Genomic DNA, 26,846 nt, shown 5'->3' on the forward strand with positions numbered 1-26,846 from the left:
CCCATCTCGAATCCAGCCAGTGAAGCTGCCAGAGGAGGACGCGAGAGGAGCTAGTGAAAACTAGGTGACTCAATAAAAGAGTAAAGAACATGAAAGAGACGGAAATGAGAAACGTCGAGTACAACATAGACGCAGACAAACATCCACACCACCACACTCGCGAGCCCGCTTCACAAACATAATTTTTGGATACGACCAATCTTTTGAAACCCATTAATAACGTAAGATTTTGAGATGATCCTAGGTGGAAGATATTTAGAACTTTTTTCATATCAACATAATTTGTGAAACTTCACTGCGGAACATATTTGAAATAGTTTGGATTTTATAGAAATAAAGAAGGATGGTGAGATTCATGAAAAATCACTAGCTTCTTGGACAAACATACAACCCGTGTCTCAAAGCATCGCTGAGTGCTGCACATTCCCCTTGCAAAAAAAAAAAGTGCCGCGCATGTTCCATGTCACAAAAGCATGTTGTGATCAGTAAATTAGAAACAAATAGGAAATAAAATTTAAAAATTCTGTTCTTCTTTTATAAGTGTTCATGTTAGTTAAAAAATGCGCTTGCCAATTTTTATGCAAAACATGATAGCAGTGCTTCATCGGCAAAACAAACAAAATTAAGTATACCATTTGAAGGAAACAATTATCGTTCGGCTTGTTTTTCTTTTTTTGCACAGGTCGACATGCTTAAGTTTCCCCCTATAAATTTGAAGGTATCATTTGTGACAATGAACAGACTTTTTTTTTTTCACATTTTGACGTGCAGAGCATATACTCCTGCGAGCCAAAAACAATATCCAGAGTGCTGCACGTTACTGTAAAAGGCTTTGGAGGGCGGAAGACCGAAGGTTGATCCGACGACTCAGGGTAGACCGAGACAAATCTGAACCGTGCCTTTCCAATCCCCCGGATCCAGTCTCGCTCCCAGCACAACTCCTCCCACCCAGCCGCTGCCCGGGGCGGCAATCCGTCGAGCACCAGCCGCGCGCGCTCCACTCCGCTGCTCCTGCGGCCGCCGCCGTCCATGGCGTCCGCCGCGCGGGCTCTGGGCGCGCTCCTCCACAGGGCCTCTTCGTTTTCGTCCTCCGCCTCTGCTCTCAGGAGCGCCTCCCTTGTACACAGTAAGCCACGGCCACCGACCCTCTGCTCCCCTCGTCCGATCCAGCCCCTTGGGTATTGGTCTTTCTGACTATGTTTTCGGTGCCATCAGGGAATGGCCCAACTGGTGGCGCCAGCTTGTTCCAGGGGCACGTGGCTAGGCGGAGGATTTGGACGTTCCAGCCGCTCTGCATGGGGCGGCGCTCCTGCAAGATCGCCGGGAGGAAGGTGACCTGTTCTTGGCACGCTCTTTTGCATCATGTCGCAGTAGTTCAGATTCAGGGTCAACCCTCTGTGCAAATTTTGGTTGTCTCTAGCTTCTACGGAAGTGCGTATACCGTGTGTGCCAGTGTTGTACTCTACAAAAGAATGTCATGTTTCAGTTGTTTCTGACTTAGCTCTGATGCTAATTTTCATGTCCATTGTGCATTGCACAAGGACAGATGTTGACGAGATTAACAGGAACAACATTTGATGCTTGCTAGCTAAATTTAGTTATCTTTTCTCACACAAAAAAGTGCAGTTTTATCTTTCGCCTCTTAATGCATATTCTTATACCAGCTGTTTCTTTGGCTCAGGGTGCTCAGAATTTGAAAAAGATGAAGCGCAACAGCAAAATCGGAAAAGAAATCGTTGCTGCGTAGGTGTTACGGTCCCTGTGAGCTTGTATTGCCTAAAATTATCTTTGCCGCAGCCTGTTTTTTTTTAATCCACGAACTTGCCTATAATTTCCTAATATGTCTACTAACGTGTCCTTGTTGAGTACTCCCTCCGTCCTAAAATACTTGTCGAAGAAATGGATGTACCTAGACGTATCTTAGTTCTAGATGCATTCATTTTTATCCATTTCCCCGACAAGTATTTCGGGACGGAGGGAGTAGCATAATGTGTTTTAATTGTGGATATCTTGTTAGGGTATATTGCCATTGCCTGTTGTGATTGGTCATTACCTCTATATTACCCATTGAATGTGACTAGTCCCTTAAAGATGAGCTTTCATATCCTTTTGACCCTAAATCTTAAATGTATATTCGAAATGGCATGACAAGATCAGGCATTATAATATATTTTAATTAATTTGGCTCCTTATATATTCAAATGGGTATCATGCAGCATCAAGAAGGGCGGTCCAAGTCCTTCATCCAACACAGCTTTAGCAGCGCTACTAGAGAAAGTAAGAGAGCTTGATGTCCCCAAGGAAGTTGTTGAGCGTAACATCAAAAGAGCTTCAGAGAAGGGTCAGGATACTTACACAGAAAAGATTTATGAGGTACAATTCTCTATCACTAGTTTAATGTGGACCTTATCATCAGGTTCATTTGGCAGTATGATATGTGATGTTGGTAGAAAGTGTACCCATCTCATTTGGTTGGGGAAATGGATGTAAAACCCTACCACCTGGGTTTTAAGCCTGTTCAACCCACCTAGGTTTAAATCCTCATGGATTCAAATTTGGGTTCCTAATTGTATATAGGGGTCACTCCTACAGTTCTCTTCCAAAATAAACAAATATATGATGTTGGTAGGCAATACTAGTTACAAGATATGAGGTAAATTGTGTTCAGGAGTTAATAAGTATGCAGGTCATATTTTGTATCTTGTGAAAGTTTCCAAGTGCCTGAAACATTTCAACAGGTCTATGGTTTTGGTGGAGTAGGCATGGTCGTCGAGGTCCTTACAGACAAAATTACAAGATCTATTGCGGATATTAGAAATGTTGTAAAAGACTGTGGAGCAAAATTGGCTGATTCTGGGTCTGTTACATTCAGATTCAGACAAGCTCGAGTGGTTAACATAAAAGTTACAGATGCTGATAAGGACCAACTACTCTCGGTTGCTTTGGATGCTGGTGCTGATGATGTTATTGAACCAAATTTTGATGATGAAGATGACTCTGAAGAAGAGGTTCTAGAGAGGTACCCTACTGATATCAACTAGAAATGTTAAACTCCGACCCAGTGGATTTGATCTTCATTTTCGTAGTATCTTACAACTGGTAAATTAACACAAGTTAGATACTGTCTGCTGTTGTAACTTCCATAAGACACTGCATGCATACAGAGAAGTTATGTTTAAAGTCAGAGAACGGCATGTGATATTCCTGGTCCTTTTCTTTTTAGTTCTCTACATTTAGCAACGGATGTCTCTTCAGAGCACAGACTGCTCTTACAATTGCTCTCTTTCTTTCAGATTTTACAAGATAGTTACTACATCTGAAAACTATCCTGTTGTGCTATCAAAGCTACAAGAGGAAGGACTGAAATTTGAAACGGATAATGGTTATGAACTGCTGCCTCTCAATCCGATTGAGGTATTTGGTTTTCCTTTTATTGTGGTCAAGTTTGTACGAGTTGAAAATTAATGAGCACATGCTACCACATGTTCCTCTGAAACTTGAATCTTCTATCCATATATTTGAGAAATTCATATATCGCTAGAGTTGGATGGTTTATTTATGATGTACCTCGTGTGCTGCCATGTTCCACCTGGTGCAGCTGCTCGTTTTCTCATTGATGTTAGTTAAATTAAGTTAGGACTACTGCATCTTCATAAGTTGCTTCAATCATTGGCAGGATGTGATAAAATCAGGACTGGGCACCTTAGGTTTACCTTATCGTCCAGTCGAGTTTCGGTATAGCATACCCGAGTGAGATAAAAAAGCATGTCTGAAAGCAACTCATAGATCATTGCATCATGTTATCCATATTAGCAACATTGGATTGTCATGTATTCAACGGCTAAATAATTCCTAGGAGCTTCATATATATCTGGAAAGAGATCTGACAATACCCATTTTCACTTTTTATCACAGGTGGATGACGAGGCCATGGAACTTAACAAGGACCTTGTATTGAAGTTGCTTGAATTGGATGATGTTGATGCTGTCTACACAGACCAGAAGTGAGCCAATTTGGAACCCACAGGCTCTCTCAGCTCTCAAGACTCTACTCGATGACTCCATTTGGGTAGGGCTTGTTTACAATTTCGTGTCCATTAATGATTTCTTATCAGCACTGTTTGTGCCGATTACCAAGCCTGCACACTTGAACATCATCAGCTTCAGTTGTCCAAAATGAAAATTGGTGAACACGACATTTTCCTTCTGGGGGTACTTTTCCCCGCATTCTGCCATCTCGTACTCAGGGTTTTACCTTACGTTTGGTGTCCCTTAATATCTTCACCTTGTCAGCGTCTCAGTGAGTTGCTAGAGGCTGCTCGTATATCGAATGTTGTAACCGCGTCTTTTAATGTGATTGTAAGCAATACAAGTAAAACTGACCTATGCATGGACCTTGGAGGCCTTTTCCCCCCTATATATTGTGTGTGTGTGTGTGTGTGTGCATTGGTGTAATCTTGGTTGTGTGCATCATACTCATACAGAGACGGGGTATGTACTCATGATGTTTGTATTGCCTTTGTTGCATTATCGATCAACAAAACTTGGCCTTTACCAAAAGATGCATGTGTAGCTCCCTAGCTATTCAGCGGGACAAAATCAGAAGTATGACAACTGTATATCATTATAACAGAAAAAGCGACAGTAACAGAGGTTCTAGTCTAGAACAACACATAAATACAAGCAAGTAATCCCCATTTTTTGTGAATATAGAAGTGAGTAATCTAGCTATAATGATTATGCACGTGGTACAAAGCTGGCGTCTCTACCGAGGGTACCTTGCAGACATCAATATTTCTTCTTCCATGCTATATCTTCTGCTGCATTCTGGCGGGCTTTTTCTGCCTTCTTTCAACGAGCAATTCATCATAGTAATGCCATTCTCTAAGATTTTCTCAACTTCCACATTGTTTTGGATAAATTTCTTGGATACAATGAGGCCTTCGAGTGTATGTTCCACCTGTCGCATTGTAGGCCGGTCCTCAGCATTTAACTTTATACATGATGCTGCAAGTATGGAGAGTTGATGAACTTCTTTGCCTCCCTCCTCTATGACCTGCGGATCTAGTATTTGGACCAACATTTGATCAGCAAGCAGCTTGACAAAATGAGAAACAAGGCCATCTCCATCAAGGAAGAAATACGAAAATGGTTTCTTCCTTGTTAGCAGTTCGATGAGAATGACACCGAAGCTATACACATCACTTTTCTCTGTGAGGCGGCCTGTGTAGAAGTACATAGGATCCAAGTATCCAATTGTTCCTTGAACCATTGTTGTTAATCCTGTTTTATCCGTCGGAATGTATCTTGAAGCTCCAAAGTCTGACACCTTCGATGTCATAGATTCATTCAGAAGTATGTTACTAGACTTGATATCTCTATGAATAATTGGGATTGAAACTGAGGAGTGAAGATAGGCAAGAGCACTCGCAATTTCAGTTGCAATCCTGAACCTAGTTACCCATGAAAGGGATTTTGGCCTTTCAACATGGAGATGGTCATAGAGGGTTCCATTAGAAACAAACTCATAAACCAACAATGGTACCTCTGTCTCTAGGCAACATCCAATAAGCTTCACTACATTCCTGTGATTGATCTGTGAGAGGATGGCTACCTCATTTATGAATTCGTCTATCTCTTTCTGGACAGTGATCTTTGACTTCTTGATGGCCACAACATGTAGGTCCGATAAGATCCCTTTGTAGACTGTACCATGGCCTCCACCCCCAAGCTCACGTGCTTTGTCAAAGTTATTTGTTGCCTTTGCAAGTTCATCTATTGGAATGATCATCCTTTCTGCGATGTCTATCCTTGGGGACACTAATTGTTGCAACAACTGTCCACGATTTTGCTTGAAAAACTTTTGTTTCAAAAGTATCTGTCTCTTATGTTTAAACCTTTGGACCACGAAGATTGTCGCGAGAACCAAAAGCATAAAGCCTACTGCAATGCCAACTCCTATACCGATGCTTGTTCCTGTATATGTGTGGCTTAATATTAATATTACTCTCAATACCGAGAACTCGAAGTCAACATCAACAAGTACTTTTACCAAAATCCTATATTTATATTTTTTGAAGGAAATACATGAAATAAAATAAGTGTAGCGAGTACAACCATGACCTTTTAAGAGACATACACGGTGTATGCGTTGAACTAGATCCCGAGCAACTCAAAAAGTTATGCTCTAGCCTACAAGGAATTTGTATATATTTCCCTAATACATGTAGATTTGATTGCAATACTTGAGTGTAGTGTGCAACAAGAATAAAAACCTCACTCACCTAATTCGAGCCTCAGATAAGAAAGAATTTTCATGATTGTTAGCTCATATAGTTAAAATATGTAACAAAAGCATATTTTATATTAGAGCACGTACAAAAACAATGCTTTTAATGATGGAATCAATCGGGTGCAATGAGCAGGCTATAAATCGATCTTTTATCAGGCATCATGTTTGGAGTAGCAAGGCCTTCCCTATATATATGCCCAACCTTTTCTCATCAAGTTTGAGACTATATACCAAAGTTCCATATATGAAGCAAGATTTTAATAAGTTGCTCATTCTTTAAAAGAAACTGCCCTACAAGGTTTTATTGGTTGGTTAAAAGGTGTGAGAAAATGTCGTTCTATGGGATTATTCCTGATGACATTGGATTGTAAAATTTATGCAACTTTCCCAACATGACAATAACCTTTGTTTTGAAATTCAAGAGGAGAATATAGTCGCTTTGTAAAAAGGTTTTGTTTCTCACATGATACACATGTGCTTATAAGGAGACATGCTTAAGTTCACAACAGGTGCTTTAAGGTGTGCTAACAAGGAAAATGAGTGTACCTAACCACCAAATTACATTACAGAGATTAACTATTATGCATATGATTAATGATGTGGCAATATTGCCTCTCTTTGTTTTCGACACCCATGATTAATCATCTTCATTGTGCATGCCCTTAAGGTGTGAGACCACTAGCTTCGTGCCCCACTCGGCCAGGTAATGTAAGAGTTGATGCAAAATGTAATTTCCTTAGTAACATTTTTCATAGAAGTATCCCTTAATATATCTTGTAACATATGAAACTATGCAATAGAAAAATCTTTGAGAACACAAGTTCCTAGAATTACATGGAAGATTAGCCTCACAACTGGTTTTGTTTGTCTATGTGTTGTGGAGACAAGTTAAATGCATAAAAAAGATCTATGTTTATCTATTTCATAAGAATCTGTTTTAATAATCTAGACCCTCATTATGTATGTAAATTCTTGTAACCCTATTTTAATATGCTATTATATACTTTGACATGCCCCTAATGTATTTTGTACAAAAATATCAAATACCTAAAAGGACTAATGGTCAAATGAAAGAATAAATGTGTATTGTACAACCAATGATGGAATATTAAATTATCTAAGGCTACCAATGAAGTTGAAGAAGTTGAAACATATGTACTAACCTGTAGCCGCAGACTTGATGCAACCATCCTTGATGGTGTAGTTGCCGTGGGTTCCTTGTGGGCACTGACATTTGTACCCACCAATTGTGTTGATGCATTTGCCGAAGCACCCATAGTCATGTGGCTGCTCACATTCATTGACATCTATGACAAATATATATTATTTAGTGCATCATAAAGACCTTCCTGAAAACATACAAGCCCTAGTTCATGGGCACTTGCATTACTGATTGATCAATTTATAACAATATAACTAGCACCCATTTGTTTTAACTTTGATCTCCGGAAAATATTGAATCCAGATTACATCTTTGAAAAAGATGATTTGTAGTTTGCATTTGGATGTGGACGGTGTAATTTTCTTATTCTCCAACAAAACTTTCTCCCTTTTTATACCATAAAAAATGATGAATTGTTACAATGGCATTTAGTGAAAAACTCTCCCGTTTCCATGACACTTCCGCTAGACCTATTCTCCCCTTTCTCCCTTATTCATTGACATATTGCTTCAGTTTACTACAATTGCGCAAATACCTAACACTCGACTACCTCGTTTGACAGTTTGCCTTCTTCATTTATTATACACTTTTCTTTGGTGTATGGCATTATGACCTAGTCAAAGTGTAGCATGAGTACCCATTGGCACTAAATTAAGAGGTTGGGCAGCACACTACTTGGGTGCGGTGGCGATAAGTCACTTTGTCAAAGTAATATTGTGTCGACTTCCTTAAAGTAGAATGTGAGATGGCCAAATCTGGCTTCAATTGTGCTTCAATTGTGTCTAGTTAGGTTTTCTAACTGTGCTTCAATGGGGCGGCCCGGGCACTCCCACGCGTGGATTTATTCCATTGTTGTCATCGGGCTGCACACTATTAAGAACCATGGTCATGATCAACAGGTAGAGAGAAGAGGATGGAGACGTTTGTTCGTTTGATTTTTTCAAACCCATGCTTCGTCCGTTTTGTAGTTTCTTTTGGGACCAATTCTTTTAAACCTTGGGGACTAGTTTTATTCAACTATAGTGTTTTTTTGTTTTTTTCTCAGTTTGGTGCAATTTTATTTTATTTTCCCATTTCTCTATTTGTTTGTCCTCCTTTTATTTTTACTATTTTAAATAATAATAATAATAATATTTTCCTTTTTATTTCTTTGTAAGTTCCTGCTTTATATATTTGTGTGTGTGTGTGTGTGTTACTTTTTTATGTGTTCTTACTTTTCTTTGTGTATTAAAAATTTATTTATTTTAGAAAAGATTCATCATGCACAAAAAATATATCCATGTACTAATTTGTTTGTATTAAAAGATGTTCATAGTGTATTAGAAAAATATAATGTGTATGTAAAAAATTGTGTGTACTTTAAAAAATTCATCATGTACACAAAATGTTTATCGTGTATTTAAAAGTCTCCATCATATATTCATAAAATGTTCACCATGTATTTCTAAAAATTCAACATGTATATTTTTTAATAGTTTGTATTGCAACTTCAACATGTGTTTGGAAAACGCTTATCATGTATTTCAAAAAAGATAGTCGAGTATTTTAAAAAAATGTCCATGGCATATTTACATAAATGCAACCACTTTCTCGTTTCTTTTCCACCTCTTATTGTTCCTTATTTTTCATTATTTTATTCTCTATTTTTCCTTTTAACGTTATGTTCTTATTTCTTCTTCATCATGCATTAAAAATGAACATCTTGTATTCAAAAAACATTCTTGTTGAATTCGAAAAGGATTTGTCACATATTTATAAATTAATCCTTGTGTATTAATAAAGTTTTATTGCATATTAAATATATTCATCATCTATTTAAAAATGACCTTCATTCATTTATAAAATGTTCATCGTGTATTTTAAAAGTTTGTATGTAAATTAGTGTTTCATATTAAAAAATGTTTATCTTGCAGAAATGTTCACTGCATATTTAAGAAAATTTCATGCCAGATTAAAAAAATTATCATGCGTTTTAAAAAATCAATGTGTATTTAGAAATTATTTATTGTGTATTTCAAAATTGGTATCTGAGTATTTTATTTTTGTGCGTATTTTATAAAAAATAAAAACGAAAAAAAAGGAAAGAAAACGCCGACAAGAGTGCAGCTCCTACAGAAGACACGCCTCGCATTGTTGGGAGATTGTATGAATTCTATTTTCTAGCTGAAGGTCACATACACATCAGACTCATTTTTAATATGCAGGTACACAAGATAGCTCTATTAGCACCGGGCGGCAAACATAGTTTTAAAAAAAGAAACAGGCAACCAATCTGTGACTTTGTGAGGCTGCTAGTTCAGGTTCACCGATCGGGACGCCAACTTATCAGTTCATTTGCGGCAATAACTGGAATATTTAAGATACTTTTTTTTTCTTCAAAAACTGACCCGGATCAGATGAGTACACATAATATTTGTATGTAATCCATTAATAAACCATAAAGTGTTGTTAGGGTCATTTAGTTGTATCATCTCTTATGGACTTACCAAATGGAATTATGCTTTCATGATAAGTCAATAAGTACTTATTAAATAAGTGTTTATCAGATAAAATGTATTTTTATACAATTATAGACAGATAAATCATGGTTTAATTCAATATTATATTTATACCAAAATACAATGCACTGAGAATTATCTAGTAAGTGAGAAATAGCGGCTCCCTTGTTTCCCCCCAAAATTGGTAGATGTACGCGACCTTGCTTTCAAGATGCGCCCAACAAAGTCATTTTAAAAACAGCCACAACATCCCGTATGCATCCCGTAGGTGTAGCAAAACTAGTTTCCCCCGGTTCACCACCCAAGAAATGCTACATCGATGAAAAATTGCTTAACGTTTACGGGCTGATGATGAATTGGCATGTTTTGATTGGATTGGGGGGTGAGGGGGCCCACCCGGGTGAAATTCAAGGAGGGGTGGGGTGCGGGGCAAAAATGCTAGACATACAAAGACTTACACGCTTTTACACGCTCCTTCCATCTAACAACCAATCACAAACCTTTCCCCCCCTGATTTTCAGGAGGGTGGGCCGTCCCGCTCACCTATTGACCAATCAAGGTTAACCATCCTGTAAAAGCCTGTAAATCGTTTGTACGTGTAGCATTGCCGGGGTGTGGGGTGGGGGTGAAGAGAATTTAAGAAAAAGTCTATAACACTCAGTAAAAGGCCCGTGTGTGCATCATTTTTGCCACCACCACTCGCTTCGTTCTGCCCACCTATCCGAACACATATTGTTAAAATTGTTTCTTTAGCTGTCATAAACTTGGTTATTACTGCAATAGAGAACCTCGTATATTATTAGTACTGTTTTTTGGGTTATTATTACTGTTAATCCATAAGAAAATTTCATTTAAACCCATTTGAGATGGTTTCCACTACCTCTGGCCGGATAAACTTGTCATTTCGACCGACAACTATCCAACTGCCAATAGTACGACCTATAAATCTAAGACAAGTAATATGGATCAGAGGAAGTACTATCTACTGATGTACTCCTATATATATAAGTATAGATAGAGAAAATTAAGGTTAACAGAATATATTATCTTTTTTTCGGGAATATTGTCTTATTTTATGCAACGAGATGGTAGGTAAACTGTCCCTGGTTCATTTTCCTGCGATGAATTGCGCCCTATTGTACGAGGTAGACGTTGAATCCAAAAGGTGATGTGCAGTGCACACAGCTACAGACTAACCTTGGCACCCTTGGGTGAGGTAGGGGTTGCCGTCGTAGCCGCCTTGACACTGGCACGTATAACCAAGGTTTCCGACCGCGCACACGCTGTGGTCGCTCTTGCAGAGCCTGCGGTGCGCCTCGTCGGAGCAAGCGGTGGACGTGTTGGCCGTCAAGCTCGGCAGCGGTGGGAGGCCCTGCTTGACGCCCCACAGGAGGACAAAGGGAACCTCCAGCGCCGCCTTCGACGGGCCCTGCTTCACGCTCAGCAGCTCGTCGGCCAGCGGCCTCCGGTCGAACCACCCCTCCTCCGCCACGAACACGTAGGTGGGCAGGAACGTCAGCGCCTCGCTGTGGTTCCCGGCGTCCAGCCACCGGAGGTGCACCCCGGTGGGCGAGCTGTGGTAGTTGATGGGCGCCTGGCAGCACGCCATGCCGGAGCAGTACTTGCCGGCCAGCTGGCCGACGCTGTCCACCTTCTTGTTGCGGAAGGAGCAGAAGGAGGCGCAGCCGCTGATGATGCCGGACCTGCCGGGCCCCACGCCGAGGTCCTCCACCAGCGTCGCCAGCAGGTTGCACCCGGAGAGCACGAGCTCGTTGCCGTTGGACAGCATGTACCCGGCGTCCACGAAGCCGCCGCCGAAGGAGACGTTGCGGTCGGAGGTGACGCTGGCGCTGTCGATGATGGAGCCCGCGCGCACCACGCGGACGGTGGCGTTCAGGAGGGAGATCGCGGCGACCCGGAGCGCGCCGTCGCCGAGGAGCAGCCTCGGGGGCTGCGAGCCGCTCGTGTCGCAGGTGAGGTTGAGCCCCGGCCAGTGGCAGCGCGGCGGTCCGAAGCCGAAGGGGTACGGCACGCTCACGTCCCCGCAGCTGGTGGCGCAGCCGGTCAGCCCTATCGGCGGCGCTGTAGTCTCTGCCGTGGCCGCGGCTGCGGCCACGATCGCTAGCACGAGTACTGCCGCTGCTGAGGCTATGGCCATCGAGCGAGTGTTGTTCTCTTGCCTACTGCTTATTATTTACTTCCCAAGTGCTCGGTCATGCTAATACTGATCTACTCCCGGTATTTCAAGGCTAGAGTGATAGTGCTAGCGAGAGACTATGCACGGCAAGTCAACCTTGCGCGTCAAGAGTAACAAGTAGGGGAATTTGGCTTCATATTAAATCACGCAAGTTCGGGGAATATCAGAATTAGGCACGTCATGCTGCTTCCGTAAGGAGTTACCTAACCCCGATTCCTAGGAAACTTTCCAGCCCCAAATCGCAGTTACTAACCCAGGAAGGCCTGACTTCCCCCTAAAAATAACGTTATTTTTACAGATTTGCTAAGTCTCGGTCGACTTAGACTTCATTATGTCTTAGTCAATAGTATCTTCCTTTGATTTTGCATGAAGATTTGTGCAAAAAATTATTTTCAGTTTTTTTTCTTCTTACATACTATATCACTTGACTTAGACTTGGTTAAGTCTCAGTTGACTGAGACCTAACCACACCCTATTGTTATTAGGGGGACGTCTGATTTTTAGGGGTCCCAGCGAAGGCCCTTACAGCCATTGGATCATGCTCAAGAGGTGGCATTTTCTTGTGAAAAATACCTTCTATACCAAAAGGTGCTATGCTCTTCTGAAGAAAATGCCATCCTCAGATAACTAAAACTGTCATCGAAAAACGTTTGCAAATGCCAACCTCTTATGACAAATGTTCGACACTTATTAGGGTAAACAAAAAGCCTCACTCTTGTCCTTTGTTTATTTGCATGGACTCTTGTCCTTTTTGAGCGAGTCATCGACGCACATGACAACTAAATTCTCGGTGCTTTGGTGCTGCAAAAATATAGACCTTGTGTTTTAAGTCGTCTATCCTTGTGTATCACTCATGGCTCACATGACGTGTCATTGCATCTGCCATCTGGGAGTTGAGCCCACTACACCAAAGCACCGAGAATTTTCTTTTTTAACGTTCAGAAAATGTATTCAGTGTTTGCGTCCCCTTTTTAACGTCATTCACAAAAGGCATGAAATTTTCTTTTTTTTAAAAGCACTCCAAAATGCTTCAAAAACAATATTTTTGGATCATTGATTTTGTTTTTCTTACCATGACTTCCATGAATGTCATTTCAGAATGAATGTTACGAGCACACAAAACATTTATCAAAGTTTCTCACAATGTTTTTTATATTTTGTTTCCTTTTTATTTGCAATTTTAATGTTCATCATGGAGCGTTTGAGCTCGGGATCAGATAGTCCGTGTTCATTAAATGGTCGGTAATTAAACTAAGAATCGCTCGAAAGAAAACCATGATTGCAATTCAAGATCTACAAAAACACATGGTTGCTAGTAATTTGGATTAGGACGGCCGGATAGAAACCCTATTAGGGTAAGGATATGACCCAAAAAATTATCCATGGGTATATAAATAGGGAAATCTCATATCCATAGAGTAGAGCGGGTATCGGTATGGGACCATATAACTCATACCCTCATACCCATACCCGTATAAAATCTGAACAACACAGACAAATTACCGATACATTTTGTCGCGAGTTTGAAATTAAAATGTATGACTATGTGTTATTGTTTATGAGTATGTGTTGTTGTTTTGAGGTGTTGCTATTTACGAGGAAGTGTTGCTGTTTATAGAATGGCTTGTTGTTTATAAGTATGTATTGTCGTTTATATATTATGATTATATATTGATGTTTATGACCATGTAATGATCAAACTTGCAAACGTGGTACTTTACTCGTTTATTCTGTCGGGTGACGGGTATAAGAAAAAATCGTATCCGCTAACGAATATGAGTACGGGTGATGGGTAAGGTCAGACGAGATGCATAAAGGTATGGGTGGCTCCACCTATCCCCTAATCTAATGGCCGTGTGCCATCCCTAATTCGGATGCACCAAAGGTTGGAGATGTTAATTAGCGGACAGGATCTAAACTCCAAACAGTTTAGCTGGACGCTGCAAGCCGTCAGCATTTTGCATATTGTAGCTACCTGATTCCGGAATATTACCGGGGAGATATGACAAACTACATACAAACCAAACACACCCATCATGCTAGTCAACTGTGGCGTTACATCACGTTGAACTTTGCTACCTAGCCCGTCCAAAAAATACCCGTATAAACCAACGACTTCCTGTACAGCTAGTCCCTCCTTTGATGGGGATCTTATCAGCTGCTGCGAGTGTAGCGGAAGAGCACGGAGGGCTCTTGTTCAACCACGCTGCTAATAGTACGCGACCAACGCGCGTCCATAAGCTTCGCCGACTCACCACTGTCGTGGACCGTGCATCCAACGCAGAGAGCTGCGGGAAACTCTGACCCGAACGTCTTTGTTGCCCGTCCAAGGATTGGTCAACACGCCACGACGCCGCACATGCGGTCACAGAAATCTCAGTCAGTAGTCCATTCTACTAGTCTCATTTTAATTGACTTAGATCTTCGATTCATACTAATTGACGTTGATCTTCTACAACTTTGTGCTAGACCAGCGTCAGTTAATATGTATTGGAGTGAATAAGAAACTTACCCTGCAAAAAAAAGGGAACAAGAAACTTGATTTTCTTTTTTTGAAAGGCACCGATCAACCTATTCGAGAGGAGCTGCTTGCCTTGCCCACATCAGTAAGAAAGACTCCATCCATCTAATTGATATCCATTGTAATCAAAAGCGATTGGTAAAGTCACTGAACTCAGTTCTGAAGTAGAACGATGTTTGGATAGATGGATCGAAGGTTGCGGGGGTATAACGACAAGTCGTCCAACAAATGATAGTTAGGTATGTAGCAACATGATAAATCGGCACATTAGCCAAGTACAGAAAACATTGTCGAGTAAACATACCAGTAGGCCACCCATAAAAACAGTAAAATACGATCAAGATATGTGAGAGGCGGTGCCAAAGGCTGGCAGAGGGCGACGACATAGGCGCGGATCTTGAAGATTATCATAGATATGGCATCGACATCCACAACCTTAGCAAGTGGCTTTCATTGCTGCAAAAGGGCGGCCATTTTGAACAAACAATTAGTAGGACGGTTTGAAAACATATGTTACGTAGAAGCACATATAATAGCGCCGAAACATATGAGTTCATATTATACATGCATTGTCAATGTCGCAAAATTTACAATTTTATACTCCCTCCGTCCCAAAATAAGTGTCCCAATTTTATATTAGTTTAGTACAAAGTTGTACTAAGTTTGAGACACTTATTTTCCGACAGAGGGAGTATAAACATTGTACTAGTTTAGTACTAAGGTTGTACAAAATAAGTGTCACAACATTTTCACTACAGGAGACACAATGTTGGAATTTGCTAGTGGGCTTTTGGCCCGAAGCCCAACTAAAATTTTGAAATTCTCTTGGCCTATTCATGCACACATGTGAGTGGAGTGAGTGAGGCTAAAGTTTAGTCCCACCTCATAAGTTGAGAGAGAATTGCACCTCTTTATAAGGTGAGCTCTTCTACCACTTGTATGAGCATGAGAAGAGGAGACCTACACACGTGCTCCTCCTCCTCGCCACGACGCGCCGCGCCGCGGGTTGCGGGATTGAGCCGAGGACAGAGCTATGCACGTTGTCCATTTCAATTCTTTTGGATCGTGACGACTCGGACGTGGAGTTTACTCCCACGACCTACCCGGCCCGCACTATATAGTCAGGCAGACGTCTACCCTAGCCGCCGCCGCTTCGTATGGTATCTCACCACCGTTCCAGATCATTGCGCCGCCAAGCAAGTCTTCTCCATCCCTCCTTTCAGCGTGCACCGGGAAAAGGGACAGCAGGCCTCCGGAACCCCGCCTCTCGTGATCCTGTACGGGAGAGGGGCGATCAGGTTTTTGGGGAGCGCACTCGCGCGACTGCTGGCAGCGACGACTTCGCGAACGACGACTTCTTCCCCGACCTCGGCAACCTCATCCTCGACGACATGGGCGACAACGTCAACGCCGGTGGTGCTGCTCCTGCTGCACCGTATGTGATTCTATCTTTCCTGTTCGAGATCGTGGTAGAATTCATGTTTCTAGTATGTGTCCTAGATGTGATCTGTTCATTTGCTATGCTAGTTCGCATGATTAGTTCAATCTCTGCTACTGTAGTCATGATTTATCTTCTGTTTATTCGGATTAAATCTCGTAGTAATTTGCTCATATTTCCAACACACAACATATATAGATATAAATAGGGCAATACATGTGCCAAGATTCAAAATTATTACACTCAGAGACCACTTGGTCCGACATTACATTACATAATGAAACATAGCAAAAGTCTAGATACAGATAAAATCCATATTTGCCTAAGAGGATGGAAAGTAAAGCAGATGATCCCTCCCACTGGATCCAGGTTGCCGGCTGGGATCCACAATTCTACTCGTCATCGTCATCGAATCCAACATAATAGCGACCTGAATCAGCATCTCAATTGTAGAACATCCTGCAATTTGTTGTTTTTGTGGCAAGAGTGAGTACGCGGGTACTCAACAAGTCTCATTACCAACGGTTACTAGTATTAACAATACATTTGCGTATGGATTGGATATGTGATGAAGCTGCAAGCACTAAGAATCAACTACAACTTACGTCTAAACAAATATAAGATGAGAAGCGTAACCCAAACATCGGTAGCTCGTGTGCTATTCATCCTATTCACCTGCCTACACATGCTAACACTACCTTGTCCTCCCCTTCGTATAACCCCATGAAGAAGAGATAGTGAAGGCACTCACACGATTGTCAAGTTTTAATTATTAGATTGAAGTTGTTATACGAATTGTTACCAAGCTCTCCAAGTCGTCCATAACCATGGACCCCTGTTCAAGAATTCGTCCGATTAACCAGTTAACTTGCCGATTAATCCCTACTCGTAGGGTCAATGAGTAGCCGATAAACCGATAAATCGTTCGATTAACTGATTAAATGGCCGATTAACTTGCCGATTAGCCTATTAATCCCCTACTCGTCAGCCAACTGAGTAGCTATCAGTTAGCGATTTCCTCAACAATGCCATGGACTCAACTTTTCAAAAAGATTTTACCCTGCAGCGTGGCACCACTGGCCCACTATATGTATCCATACACGTTCACTCTTCCCAACTAGATTTTGCCCATTGTAGGCGCCTTTTGATGGACTAGAATCAGAAGGTCTGTAACGACTCAACTCCTTTTCATACATAACAAACAAGTTTAGGGCCACCCGATTAGGTGTAACCTACTCCCTCCGTTCCGAATTACTTGTCTTAGATTTGTCTAGATACAAATGTATCTAGTACTAAAATAAGTGTAGATACATCCGTATCTAGACAAATCCAAGACAAGTAATTCGAAACGGAGGGAGTAGATCATAAGTCCGGCCATGACCCCGATCCAGTCCTAACCATGGCGAGAGGTTGGTGACTGGCTCATGACCGGAGTAGCCCCTTAATCAGCTTGCATGGAGTCCATCTATAGGTGACATCCCCCTCATAAACAGCATGCGGAAGAACCAAAGCAAGAAAACCAGGTTCTAGTCTGGACATAGTGTGTTATCTAAGGAAAAGGATGAGGAGGGCCAGATAAAACCTCCCACAAGTGGTTAGTGCGTTCATTCATGGAATATAACAACAGATCTCGCACTAGGGGGGTTCGACTGGAACAAAACACCAAGGCCTAAATGTCCGTCCTTCGACCATTGTCGTTTGCCTACCAATTACCTCCAAGAGCTTATCATGTACTCCTTCCGTCCTAAAATTTTTGTCTTGGATTTTTCTAGATACGGATGTACCTAATACTAAAACGTGACTTGATACATCCATATTTAGACAAGTCTAAGATAAGAATTTTGGGACGGAGGGAGTATATGTGTCCGATGCTAACATAAGCATAGCCCAAGTAAGCATGATATAAGAGTTGAAACGACATCATGAGGCAAAATAACATAGCATGTATCATGATTTGCTAAGAGGTGGATGTAAGGCTTTATCATGGCATAATAAAGGCTTTGACAGTGGGTAGGTAATGAAGTAATCACGAAGGCACGACATCAACTATTGCAAGTAAATCTAGTGTACAAGTATCCAAGATAATCATCACCCTTGTCTGGAAGACCTTCAAGCTTGGTGATAGGCATGCTCCTCTGGAGTTTCCTTGAAGTAAGGCTCGTACCCAACACCGGTTCTAGACTCTAACGAAAAGAAGTAAGTACCCCTTGTGCTCTAGGGGGTAGCCAATAAGGATGCAAGGTGTGGACCTTGGGGCTAGCAGTTAGTGCGCTACGTGGTGAGAAACAGAGGCTACCGAACACATGCAAGTGATCATGTGTGGGATGTTGTCTGTGAAGAAGGTAGTAGGGGTGAGCTGATTGACGGCATAGGAGGGACACATATTGATGAGATGGTTTGCCATATGGAGGGCCTTGACCCAATACTCAAGTGGCATGTGGGCGTGGATGAGTAGGGTGCGAAGAACGCCATTGGTTGTGTGCAAGAGACGCTCAGTTTTGCCATTTTAGGGAGAGGTGTGGGGGCACCAAAAACAGAAGATCGCACTATGGCGAGAGAAGTGGTCGCGGAGGAATTTGTCACCATTGTCACACTCACACATTTAATAGAGAGGTTATATTGTATGTGAATGTAAGAGAAGAAGTTTAAGAGAGTTGCAGCAGTGTCGGACCAGAAAAGATGGCGCCACTTTGAGTAGTTGCCTACTGTTAAGATATCGATCGACAGAGAACAATGAGAGAGTTGTAAAGTGAATCAATCTCTTATTGATGATGAACATATACATATTCATAGTCCCCGAAGGGGCGCATCCGTAAAGACGCGATTGTTACAAGAGTTGCATCGGTTGCCTAAAGCAATCGTTCGGTGGTTAGGATAAGTGGAGATTTAACCCTTAATTAACGTGTGTTAATTAAGTCTTAATACTCCCCTAATCTACGCTTGTCCATGTAGTATTATGATCTTGATAAAAACACCTCCGAGTAAGTTTATCCTTGTGAATGTTCATCATCATCAACTTGAGAAAGCATCCTCGAAAAACCCTGTGGGAAAAATATGAAGAGATAGGTGTTTGATATGTTGCTAAAACTCCTTCAAACCCAGTGGGAAAATAAGGAGAAAAATGACACAACATATAATGGTTATTGTCTCTTTCAACTCAATATGAGAAACTCATAGAATTTAGAGGACAATAGATATGTCGTATATACTTTCCTAAAAACCCCGGTGGGGAAAACAGAAAGTATGACATATAATCTTGTGTTGATATTACCTCATTAAAAACCTTTATGAGAACCTATAAAGTATACTCATGAAGGGAAAAAGAGTATAATATGATGCTTTGAACAAGAAAAATTCAGGAAGATACTCCCCTAATTCTTGCATATTTTGAAGTCGTCATATACTAATTCCATGAACACATTTCTGGAACATAGAAGTTGGTAGAGACCTGGTGAACAAATCAGTCGCATGATTTGACTTGCAAGATATGCAATATAGTGATATTGCTTATTATGTAACCTGTTTGCATCCGGGCAACACAAGAAACATTATCGTTGAGATAATGGTTGGTGGATGTAGCCATGAGGTCTGTTTCGAAGACTATTCATGAGAGGGCTACCACACCTAGTAGGAACACTAAGCTTGTCTACGATCTGATATAGTGGGATCTGATCGATGTATCCAATGATATCGGTGTTCACATTTTTGTGAAACTGAAAAACCAGGACAAGATGTTTGATGCCTTGGAGATATCGAAAGATATTCTTGAGTACCAACCAATTGTGTTTGGTGGATCCAATGGCATTAAGGAACGTTGAGTCCCAATATTTCATTTCCATCATCTCTTGGTCTAAATAGATCTTTCTCTACGTCTAGAGAATGAACCACCGTGAGAGTTATGGATGTATAAGACTTGTCCACAATGAATTTCTCCAATATATTTTGGATATAGACAACATAGTGTACCAAAATGTATGAGTGAAGGTGCTCAAGTTGTAGTAACGAGCGGTGTTTTGATTACCCAAATCCTTCATTTCAAAGTCCATCATTTAGATAATTACATGTGTCATCGCAGACACACAAACATGGATAATCATCATTGTAGGAGTAATCCTTGTGGAAAGGAACTCACTAAGTCGGTTGTACCAAATGTACCGACAACAATAAGTCATATGGTGACTTACTGATTTTTACACAATGTATGTTGCATTTTGTATTTCGATTCAGAATTGAGATTCCATTGGAAATCAATCATACATGTCTGAATCTAGTGAGCCACATGGATATGTGATCACTACATCTATCAACTGCAGAGATAGATGATTTTGTACTGCCAATGATATAAGTTATCGGAATAAGATTCCACCTCTGGAGAATAGTTAGCTATTTGCGTAAACCCTTGTGCTACAATACTTGCTCTTTGTTTCACCACCTCGTTGTTCTCAATTCTGTTTCTAGAAGAAAACTGGTGTAGGTATTGCTTATGAATACCTTCTCATTATTGAGCAAGATCATTTCTACCTAGATTATACCCTTTGCTTGAGTTCAGTCCGAGTGATGTTCACACTTTGCCATGGCCATGGTCTTTGGACCTGAATCATGTGAAAGGTTTTGCAATCTAGTTGAGAAATGTATGTCAACAATTGTAGACTTCCGGTTATATCTCTCTCCAGAATCTATATATCAATATAGAGTTGATGGAAATATCGTTACCCAAGGTGACTGCTCGCGATTTCCCAATGCGGCTAAGTCGGGTATTCCAATATCCCGGTCATTGTGTGCACTATGACCTGGGTTGGTGGAGGTTTCCCGTCCACTGGGTGTATACTACCCATTAGGTGTCTGCCAACGTGAAGTTGACTTGCATTTACTGAATCACAGGCCTTGATATCCTTGCTTGCGAGAAGCTAAATTCTGATGTACTTCTGCCATACATCTCCCCCTGTTGCTTTGAACGGGAAGTGGAGTGGATTTTGTTGGTACCTCCACTCTTTCAGGCATACTTTGCAGGATTGTAGGATTGTGTGACACCTTTATAGTCAGTAAATGAATCTGGCAGGTTATTTGCAATATGTTGCAAATCTTCTGAACACATGGTTCAGCTCTTTGATTACGTGGATATGAGGCAGAAATGTGTTGAACATTCCACTAATTTCCTGGCATTCTTTATGGTACTTGAATTCTCCCCCTAATGCCTGGAAATATTCCTCATTGAATCAACATACTGGCCTTGAATAACTCCCCATGTGAGGGGCTTGAGGTATTGACGGTAATACAATTATTCCTCACATAGATCCCAACTATATGTTGAGAGGCCAATGATGTATGTCGGGGTGATGATATCGGTGTGTAACCGAATTACCGCAGATAGGAAATACTTGGTAGATTTCCACGTATTAAAGATAGAGGGGAATAAAATTATGCAGTTTGGTCATGAGCGTGTAAAACTCCATGACTCCAACGTAAAGTTGGTAAGTTGCAATTTCAAAGTAAAGATCATGCAATGAGCTCAATTCTTTGGATGGGATTCTACCAAACCATTTTGAGTCTAGACATTAGGACAAATTGCTAAACTTCAATCCGAGGGCCATAGAGAAGGCATTCAAGGAGAATTCTGCAATGTTATCCATCCGATTTGCTTAAAATCGATGTCAGGATAATGAGCCAATGGTTTCGTGTGAATAAAGCACGCACTTAAGACAATCATGTAGATGCCTTTTAGAACCATGAAACACCTGAATAGTCTAGTCAATGGATGGGAAGAGCCACTTACCTCAACTTGATTCATTCAAGGAGTCTGAGTGGTTCAACGTAGACTTTAAGGTGTGCGAGCCTTAAAATTAGCTTCCCTGTGTCACATGTAGTGCACATAAAATCCAAATATTATTAGAATTTAGCATCATAATAATCATAAACTATTGGAATTGCTGATAGTTTCTGTTTCAACCCAATGTCTCGATGACCAAAGCGAGTATGTCAAGTTTGTCATGTACAAGACACTCTGGAAAACTATCGTACACAACATGTGCTACGGGTTGTGTCGTATGTATCGTACAATCCAGATGATACACATAGAATGTGCTTGCCATATCCGTTGCATATGGTAAAGAGAAGTTATTTCTCTTTGTTGTCATCATAAGTTTCGATATGGAAACTATTTTGACGGATACCTCCATAGTTTAGTAGGGTACGAGTTAAACCTGGGAAGCAATAAAGCATCCCGACGTTACTCGAGTACCCACAAGGATAGTAAATATGACTCAATTTGAGCCAACAAATACCTCATCGCATCTAGCGATTTTAAATTATCTCCTATCTCTCAACGAGAGTGGAAAACATTCCACTTCCCTGAGTATAGAGTTCGTGGTGTATATGTCCACAAGGCACATATCATCTTTCATCAGATTGACCCCCGTAGAAATCTATATATAGACATGAAGATTGTCAATATGAAAATCACTCAGATATATAGAATACATACAAATGTACTTGTACCAAAGTGTTGATACAATATATTGTGATATACAATATATGATGACAACAAAACTTATGTTATTGTTACAACATCATAAACAGACATTAATTATATTGACTACTCAGGAGATTGAAAGACTATTCATAGTCTCCAAACATGTCGGTTAAAGCATATTCAACCATCACATTCTCCGCTCCCATAGGGTCCCGTCACAGCTGGTGATGTCGGATTGAAGGTTGAAGTAAGATTCAAACCTTTGCCCTTGAGGTTCATTGTATCCCAGGAATTGCTGATACAGAATAAACAGATGCTGAGATCTGAATCTAATGCCTTATGATATATAAGATACCATTTTTCTGTTAGCGGTGTGATCCCAACTAGAGGTGAATCCAGGATTGCACACATTATCCCACAAGACACAAGAGTGATCATGATGTCCATGGCCCAGATAGGGCAGTTGTGGCCATTGAGGGTGAATGTCTCAAACTCTATAGCCATATGTTACCTCTATGGGTAAACCAGAGATAATTAATTTACAACCAGTAAACTAAAGACCATCATGGTTGATGTTGTAATGAACTTAGCAAAATCAATGGGTATTTCAAGAAATTATCTTAAAACCATTAGTGTGAATCTCAAATTGCTAAATATGACACCTTGAAGATAATCTCCAAAATGGAGTAGATCTCGTAACACTAGAGAGTATAATCTGATGAAATCAGTAGATACCCACTCCTAATGCCTTATGTCATGAATTAGTAAAATGTATGAGAGAGCACTTTGTAAGCAATCATAATGTTGAAACGACAAAATGTTGGCTTTAACATTACTCATTGATAATCTGCGTAGGCAGTGGATCCATATGACTACCTTGTTATCCCAAGTATCAATTTGAAGAAACCACTTTAAATTTTGCATCTGTATTTGCAAGAAATTAAAATCTCAATTGCAAATAGACATATTAATCTCAACATGTGTTAAACATGGAAATATATACATCATAGAAACATCCCGGAAAACATCGTACTCAACAGAGAAAGAGTAATATGGAAGTACTGAGTTTATTCTGCAAGAGATTAAAAATCTCAATTGCAAATAGTGAAGATAAATAATTTGAACATGTCATGAACATGGAAATTATTTAGATCACAATCTCATTCTGGAGTACACATTACTCAATAGAGAGTACAGTATTTGAAGGCACAAATACTGAAAAGGGTCTAAAACAGATGAATGCTAGTAAATAGCACTGTTAACAGAACCAATTTGCGAAATCTTTAAAATTGAAGGCTGTGCAAATATTGGTCTGGACCATTGATTCAGCCTGGGGCCACCATGCGCGCTCGCGCTAGCCGTGCCTCCAGTGGGTCGGTGGCGCCAAGGTCACCGTCGCATCGAGGGCATCGTGCGCGCATGTGCCGGACGGCGACGCTGACGTGGTCAGTAGAGGGCCATTGCCTCGGGCCCCGCCGATCTGCACGGATGCGAGTCGAGGGCCGCGTCGTTCGCTCGGGAGCATCGCCGGCCTCGGTCTTCCATGCTGCATCGTGGTTGGAGGCAGTCCTCACGGTCGCCGAGGCGGCCATCTACGGCATGCGCAGTGGGACTGTGGGAGGGCCAAGCCGACGGCCATGTTCGCGCGACGCCAGTCGGGAGGACCAGTGCGCCGCGGCGCACCGTGCAATCGGATGCCCCCGCTCCGTCACCTCGGTCTGGGAGGACGAATTTGCGTCTCGCCGTGCGCTGGACGCTGAGCCGCGAGCCGCCGATGCGCGCGTTGCGCTGAGGCCGCCGCTTCCACGACCTGCTTACGGTAGCGCTCCATGCGATGGGTCGCCGTCCCGATCAGCAACAACCAAGACTAGTATACGCAATGGTTAGTTCATTCGTTCAAAACTGTTAATCTATAACTTTGTATAGATCTCGCGTATTCCGTTTGCATACGGTTGTACATATACGCGTATAGGGTTTATTTCTTGGTCTCCAAGACTTGTAACACCACTATAAATATATGAGTCGATCGCCCCTTGAGAGGCGTCTTTTCCTCAAACTATTTCACGTTTACATGGTATCAGACCTACATCCTAGAACCTAGCTTCCGCCGCCACCGAAACCCTAAGCCGCCGCCGCCATCCTCCATCCGCGCCGCCGCAGCTCCTCCTTCCCCCCAGGTCGCCGCCATGTCGACCTCCCCCTCCACTTCCCCTGCACTCGGGGTCTCCACCTCATCCACGCTCCAGACGCAGACCGCCGAGGCCATGACCTCATCCGTTGCATCGCCGGTGTCCCAGGCAGTCCATGTCGCCAGCGTCAAGACGCATGTCCCCGTCGTCCTCGACCTTCAGAAGTCCAACTATGCCAAGTGGCGTATGCTCATCACCGTCCTCCTCGGCAAGTACGACCTCACCGGCCACATCTCCGTCGTCACGCCGCTGGATGACCGTTCGGCGGACTGGCAGCATCAGGACTTCGTCGTGCGCTCGTGGATCTACGGCTCCATCAGCGAGGACATCCTCGACACAATCATGGCTCAAGATCAGACCGCGTACGAGGCCTACGCGCTGATCCGGAACCTCTTCCTCGACAATCAGCTCACTCGCGCCGTCTACCTCGAGGCGGAGTTCCGGGCCCTCGTCCAAGGCGACCTCACCATCACCGCCTACTGCCATCGCCTGAAGGCGCTCTCCGACGCGCTCGTGGACGTGGGGCAACCCGTGACCGACCAAACCCTGGTCCTCACCTGCCTCCGGGGGCTCAACACCTGCTTCTCCGACATCACCACCCTCGTCACGATGCAGGTTCCGGCCCCCACCTTCCTGCAGACCCGCTCCATCCTCCTCCTCCGCGAGAATCAGCTCGCCAACGCCGCTCCGGGCGGCCCACTGCCATCCCAAGTCGCCCTCTACGACAACACCACCGGCTCCTCCAGCGGTGGCAATTCCGGTGGCAATGGCGGCCAAGGTGGCCGCTGGTCGAGGAAGAAGAAGAACGGAGGCGGGAGCGGCGCCAACTCCAACCATGCCAACCCTGCCGCCGCGCCCGGTCTGTGGATCTGCTTCAACCCCTACACTGGGCAGACACAGCAGATGCAGCCCACCTGGCGCCCCTACGGCGCTCCGGCTGCTGCCACCGGGGGCGCCGGCCTCCTCGGGCCAGCCCCGCGGTCCACCGCCCCGGCACCACCATCCCGTCAGTCCACCTGGGTGCCCCCGGGCCAGGTCGCCTACACGACCCAGCTGGCTCCCCTGCATGGCCAGGCGTGGGGCACCAACCCGCCTCCACCCGCGGTGCCCTACCATCCTCCGGCTCCTGCATGGGACTGCTCCGCCCTCGTCGCCGCCCTCAACGCCACCACTGGGTCTTCTGCCGCCGGCCCCTCCACGCCGGGTGCCTGGGTGATGGACTCCGGCGCCACCTCGCACATGGTCTCCGGCCACGGTATACACCTCCGCATGTCCTGCCCATACACTTCCCCTCAAAACGGCAAGGCCGAACGAGCAGTTCGCACGCTCAACGACATTACCCGCACCTTGCTGTTCCAAGCTTATATGCCCCCTGCGTACTGGGCCGAGGCCCTTGCCGTCGCAACCTTCTTACTAAACCGTCGCCCAAGCCAAGCCTTGAACTTCCGGATCCCGTATACCCTCCTCTACCAAAAACCCCCCTCCCTCTCCGACCTACGAGTCTTCGGGTGCCTATGCTACCCCAACCAGTCCGCCACAGCACCTCATAAACTCGCCCCTCGCTCCACCGCATGCGTATTTCTTGGGTACCCTGCATCGCATCGCGGTTATCGGTGCCTCGACTTAACGACACGCCGCATCATCATCTCACGACATGTCGTTTTTGACGAACATACCTTCCCTTTCGCCACCACTCGCACCGCTCAGTCTCCGGACGATCTCGATTTTCTTCTCGACCTGGTCGCCACGCAGCCAGCTCCTACGGTCGTCACGGCTGCGTCACCATCCCCATCCCCCTCTCCACCACCACCCCCTCCGCCTTCTCGACGCTCTCGCGACAGCAACGCCTCCACCACCAACACTCACACCATGCTCACTCGCACCAAGCGTGGTATTTTTCAGCCCATTAATAAACTTAATCTATCAGCTGAACATTCCTCTCTCTCTCCTATTCCCAAAACATATCGCTCTGCTCTCCAGGATCCCCTTTGGCGTGCTGCCATGACTGAGGAGTACGATGCAATTCTTCAGAACCGCACTTGGACTCTTGTCCCTCGACCGGTTGGTGCTAACATTGTTT

The 26,846-nt window shown here is 43.1% G+C and overlaps 2 protein-coding genes across 2 annotated transcripts; one reads left to right on the top strand and one right to left on the bottom strand.

Annotated features, from left to right (window-relative positions):
• Positions 1–910: 910 nt before the first annotated feature.
• Positions 911–4,505, top strand: LOC119349031 (probable transcriptional regulatory protein At2g25830). The gene is made up of 7 exons (XM_037617043.1): positions 911–1,126; positions 1,216–1,331; positions 1,682–1,743; positions 2,217–2,373; positions 2,739–3,019; positions 3,294–3,414; positions 3,916–4,505. Exons 1-7 carry the CDS (start codon positions 1,030–1,032, stop codon positions 4,006–4,008), a joined length of 927 nt encoding a protein of 308 aa, XP_037472940.1. The 5' UTR covers positions 911–1,029; the 3' UTR covers positions 4,009–4,505.
• A 99-nt stretch (positions 4,506–4,604) lies between these two features.
• On the bottom strand, positions 4,605–12,112 carry LOC119349030 (wall-associated receptor kinase 2-like). The gene is made up of 3 exons (XM_037617042.1): positions 11,150–12,112; positions 7,456–7,599; positions 4,605–5,976 (listed from the first exon to the last, which is right to left on the bottom strand). Exons 1-3 carry the CDS (start codon positions 12,108–12,110, stop codon positions 4,766–4,768), a joined length of 2,316 nt encoding a protein of 771 aa, XP_037472939.1. The 5' UTR covers positions 12,111–12,112; the 3' UTR covers positions 4,605–4,765.
• Between the last annotated feature and the right edge of the window lie 14,734 nt (positions 12,113–26,846).

This window comes from Triticum dicoccoides, chromosome 1B (genome assembly GCF_002162155.2).
Source record: "Triticum dicoccoides isolate Atlit2015 ecotype Zavitan chromosome 1B, WEW_v2.0, whole genome shotgun sequence".
NCBI lineage: Eukaryota > Viridiplantae > Streptophyta > Magnoliopsida > Poales > Poaceae > Triticum > Triticum dicoccoides.

What these genes read in the sequence shown, in the direction of transcription:
- LOC119349031 (XM_037617043.1), top strand. Translation starts at nt 1,030, where the DNA reads ATGGCGTCCGCCGCGCGGGCTCTGGGCGCGCTCCTCCACAGGGCCTCT. An exon ending in GCAAGATCGCCGGGAGGAAG is followed by an intron (nt 1,332 to 1,681) that starts GTGACCTGTTCT and finishes TCTTTGGCTCAG; the next exon opens with GGTGCTCAGAATTTGAAAAA. An exon ending in GGAAAAGAAATCGTTGCTGC is followed by an intron (nt 1,744 to 2,216) that starts GTAGGTGTTACG and finishes GGTATCATGCAG; the next exon opens with CATCAAGAAGGGCGGTCCAA.
- LOC119349030 (XM_037617042.1), bottom strand. Translation starts at nt 12,110, where the DNA reads ATGGCCATAGCCTCAGCAGCGGCAGTACTCGTGCTAGCGATCGTGGCC. An exon ending in CCTCACCCAAGGGTGCCAAG is followed by an intron (nt 7,600 to 11,149) that starts GTTAGTCTGTAG and finishes TATTTGTCATAG; the next exon opens with ATGTCAATGAATGTGAGCAG. An exon ending in CATCAAGTCTGCGGCTACAG is followed by an intron (nt 5,977 to 7,455) that starts GTTAGTACATAT and finishes ACACATATACAG; the next exon opens with GAACAAGCATCGGTATAGGA.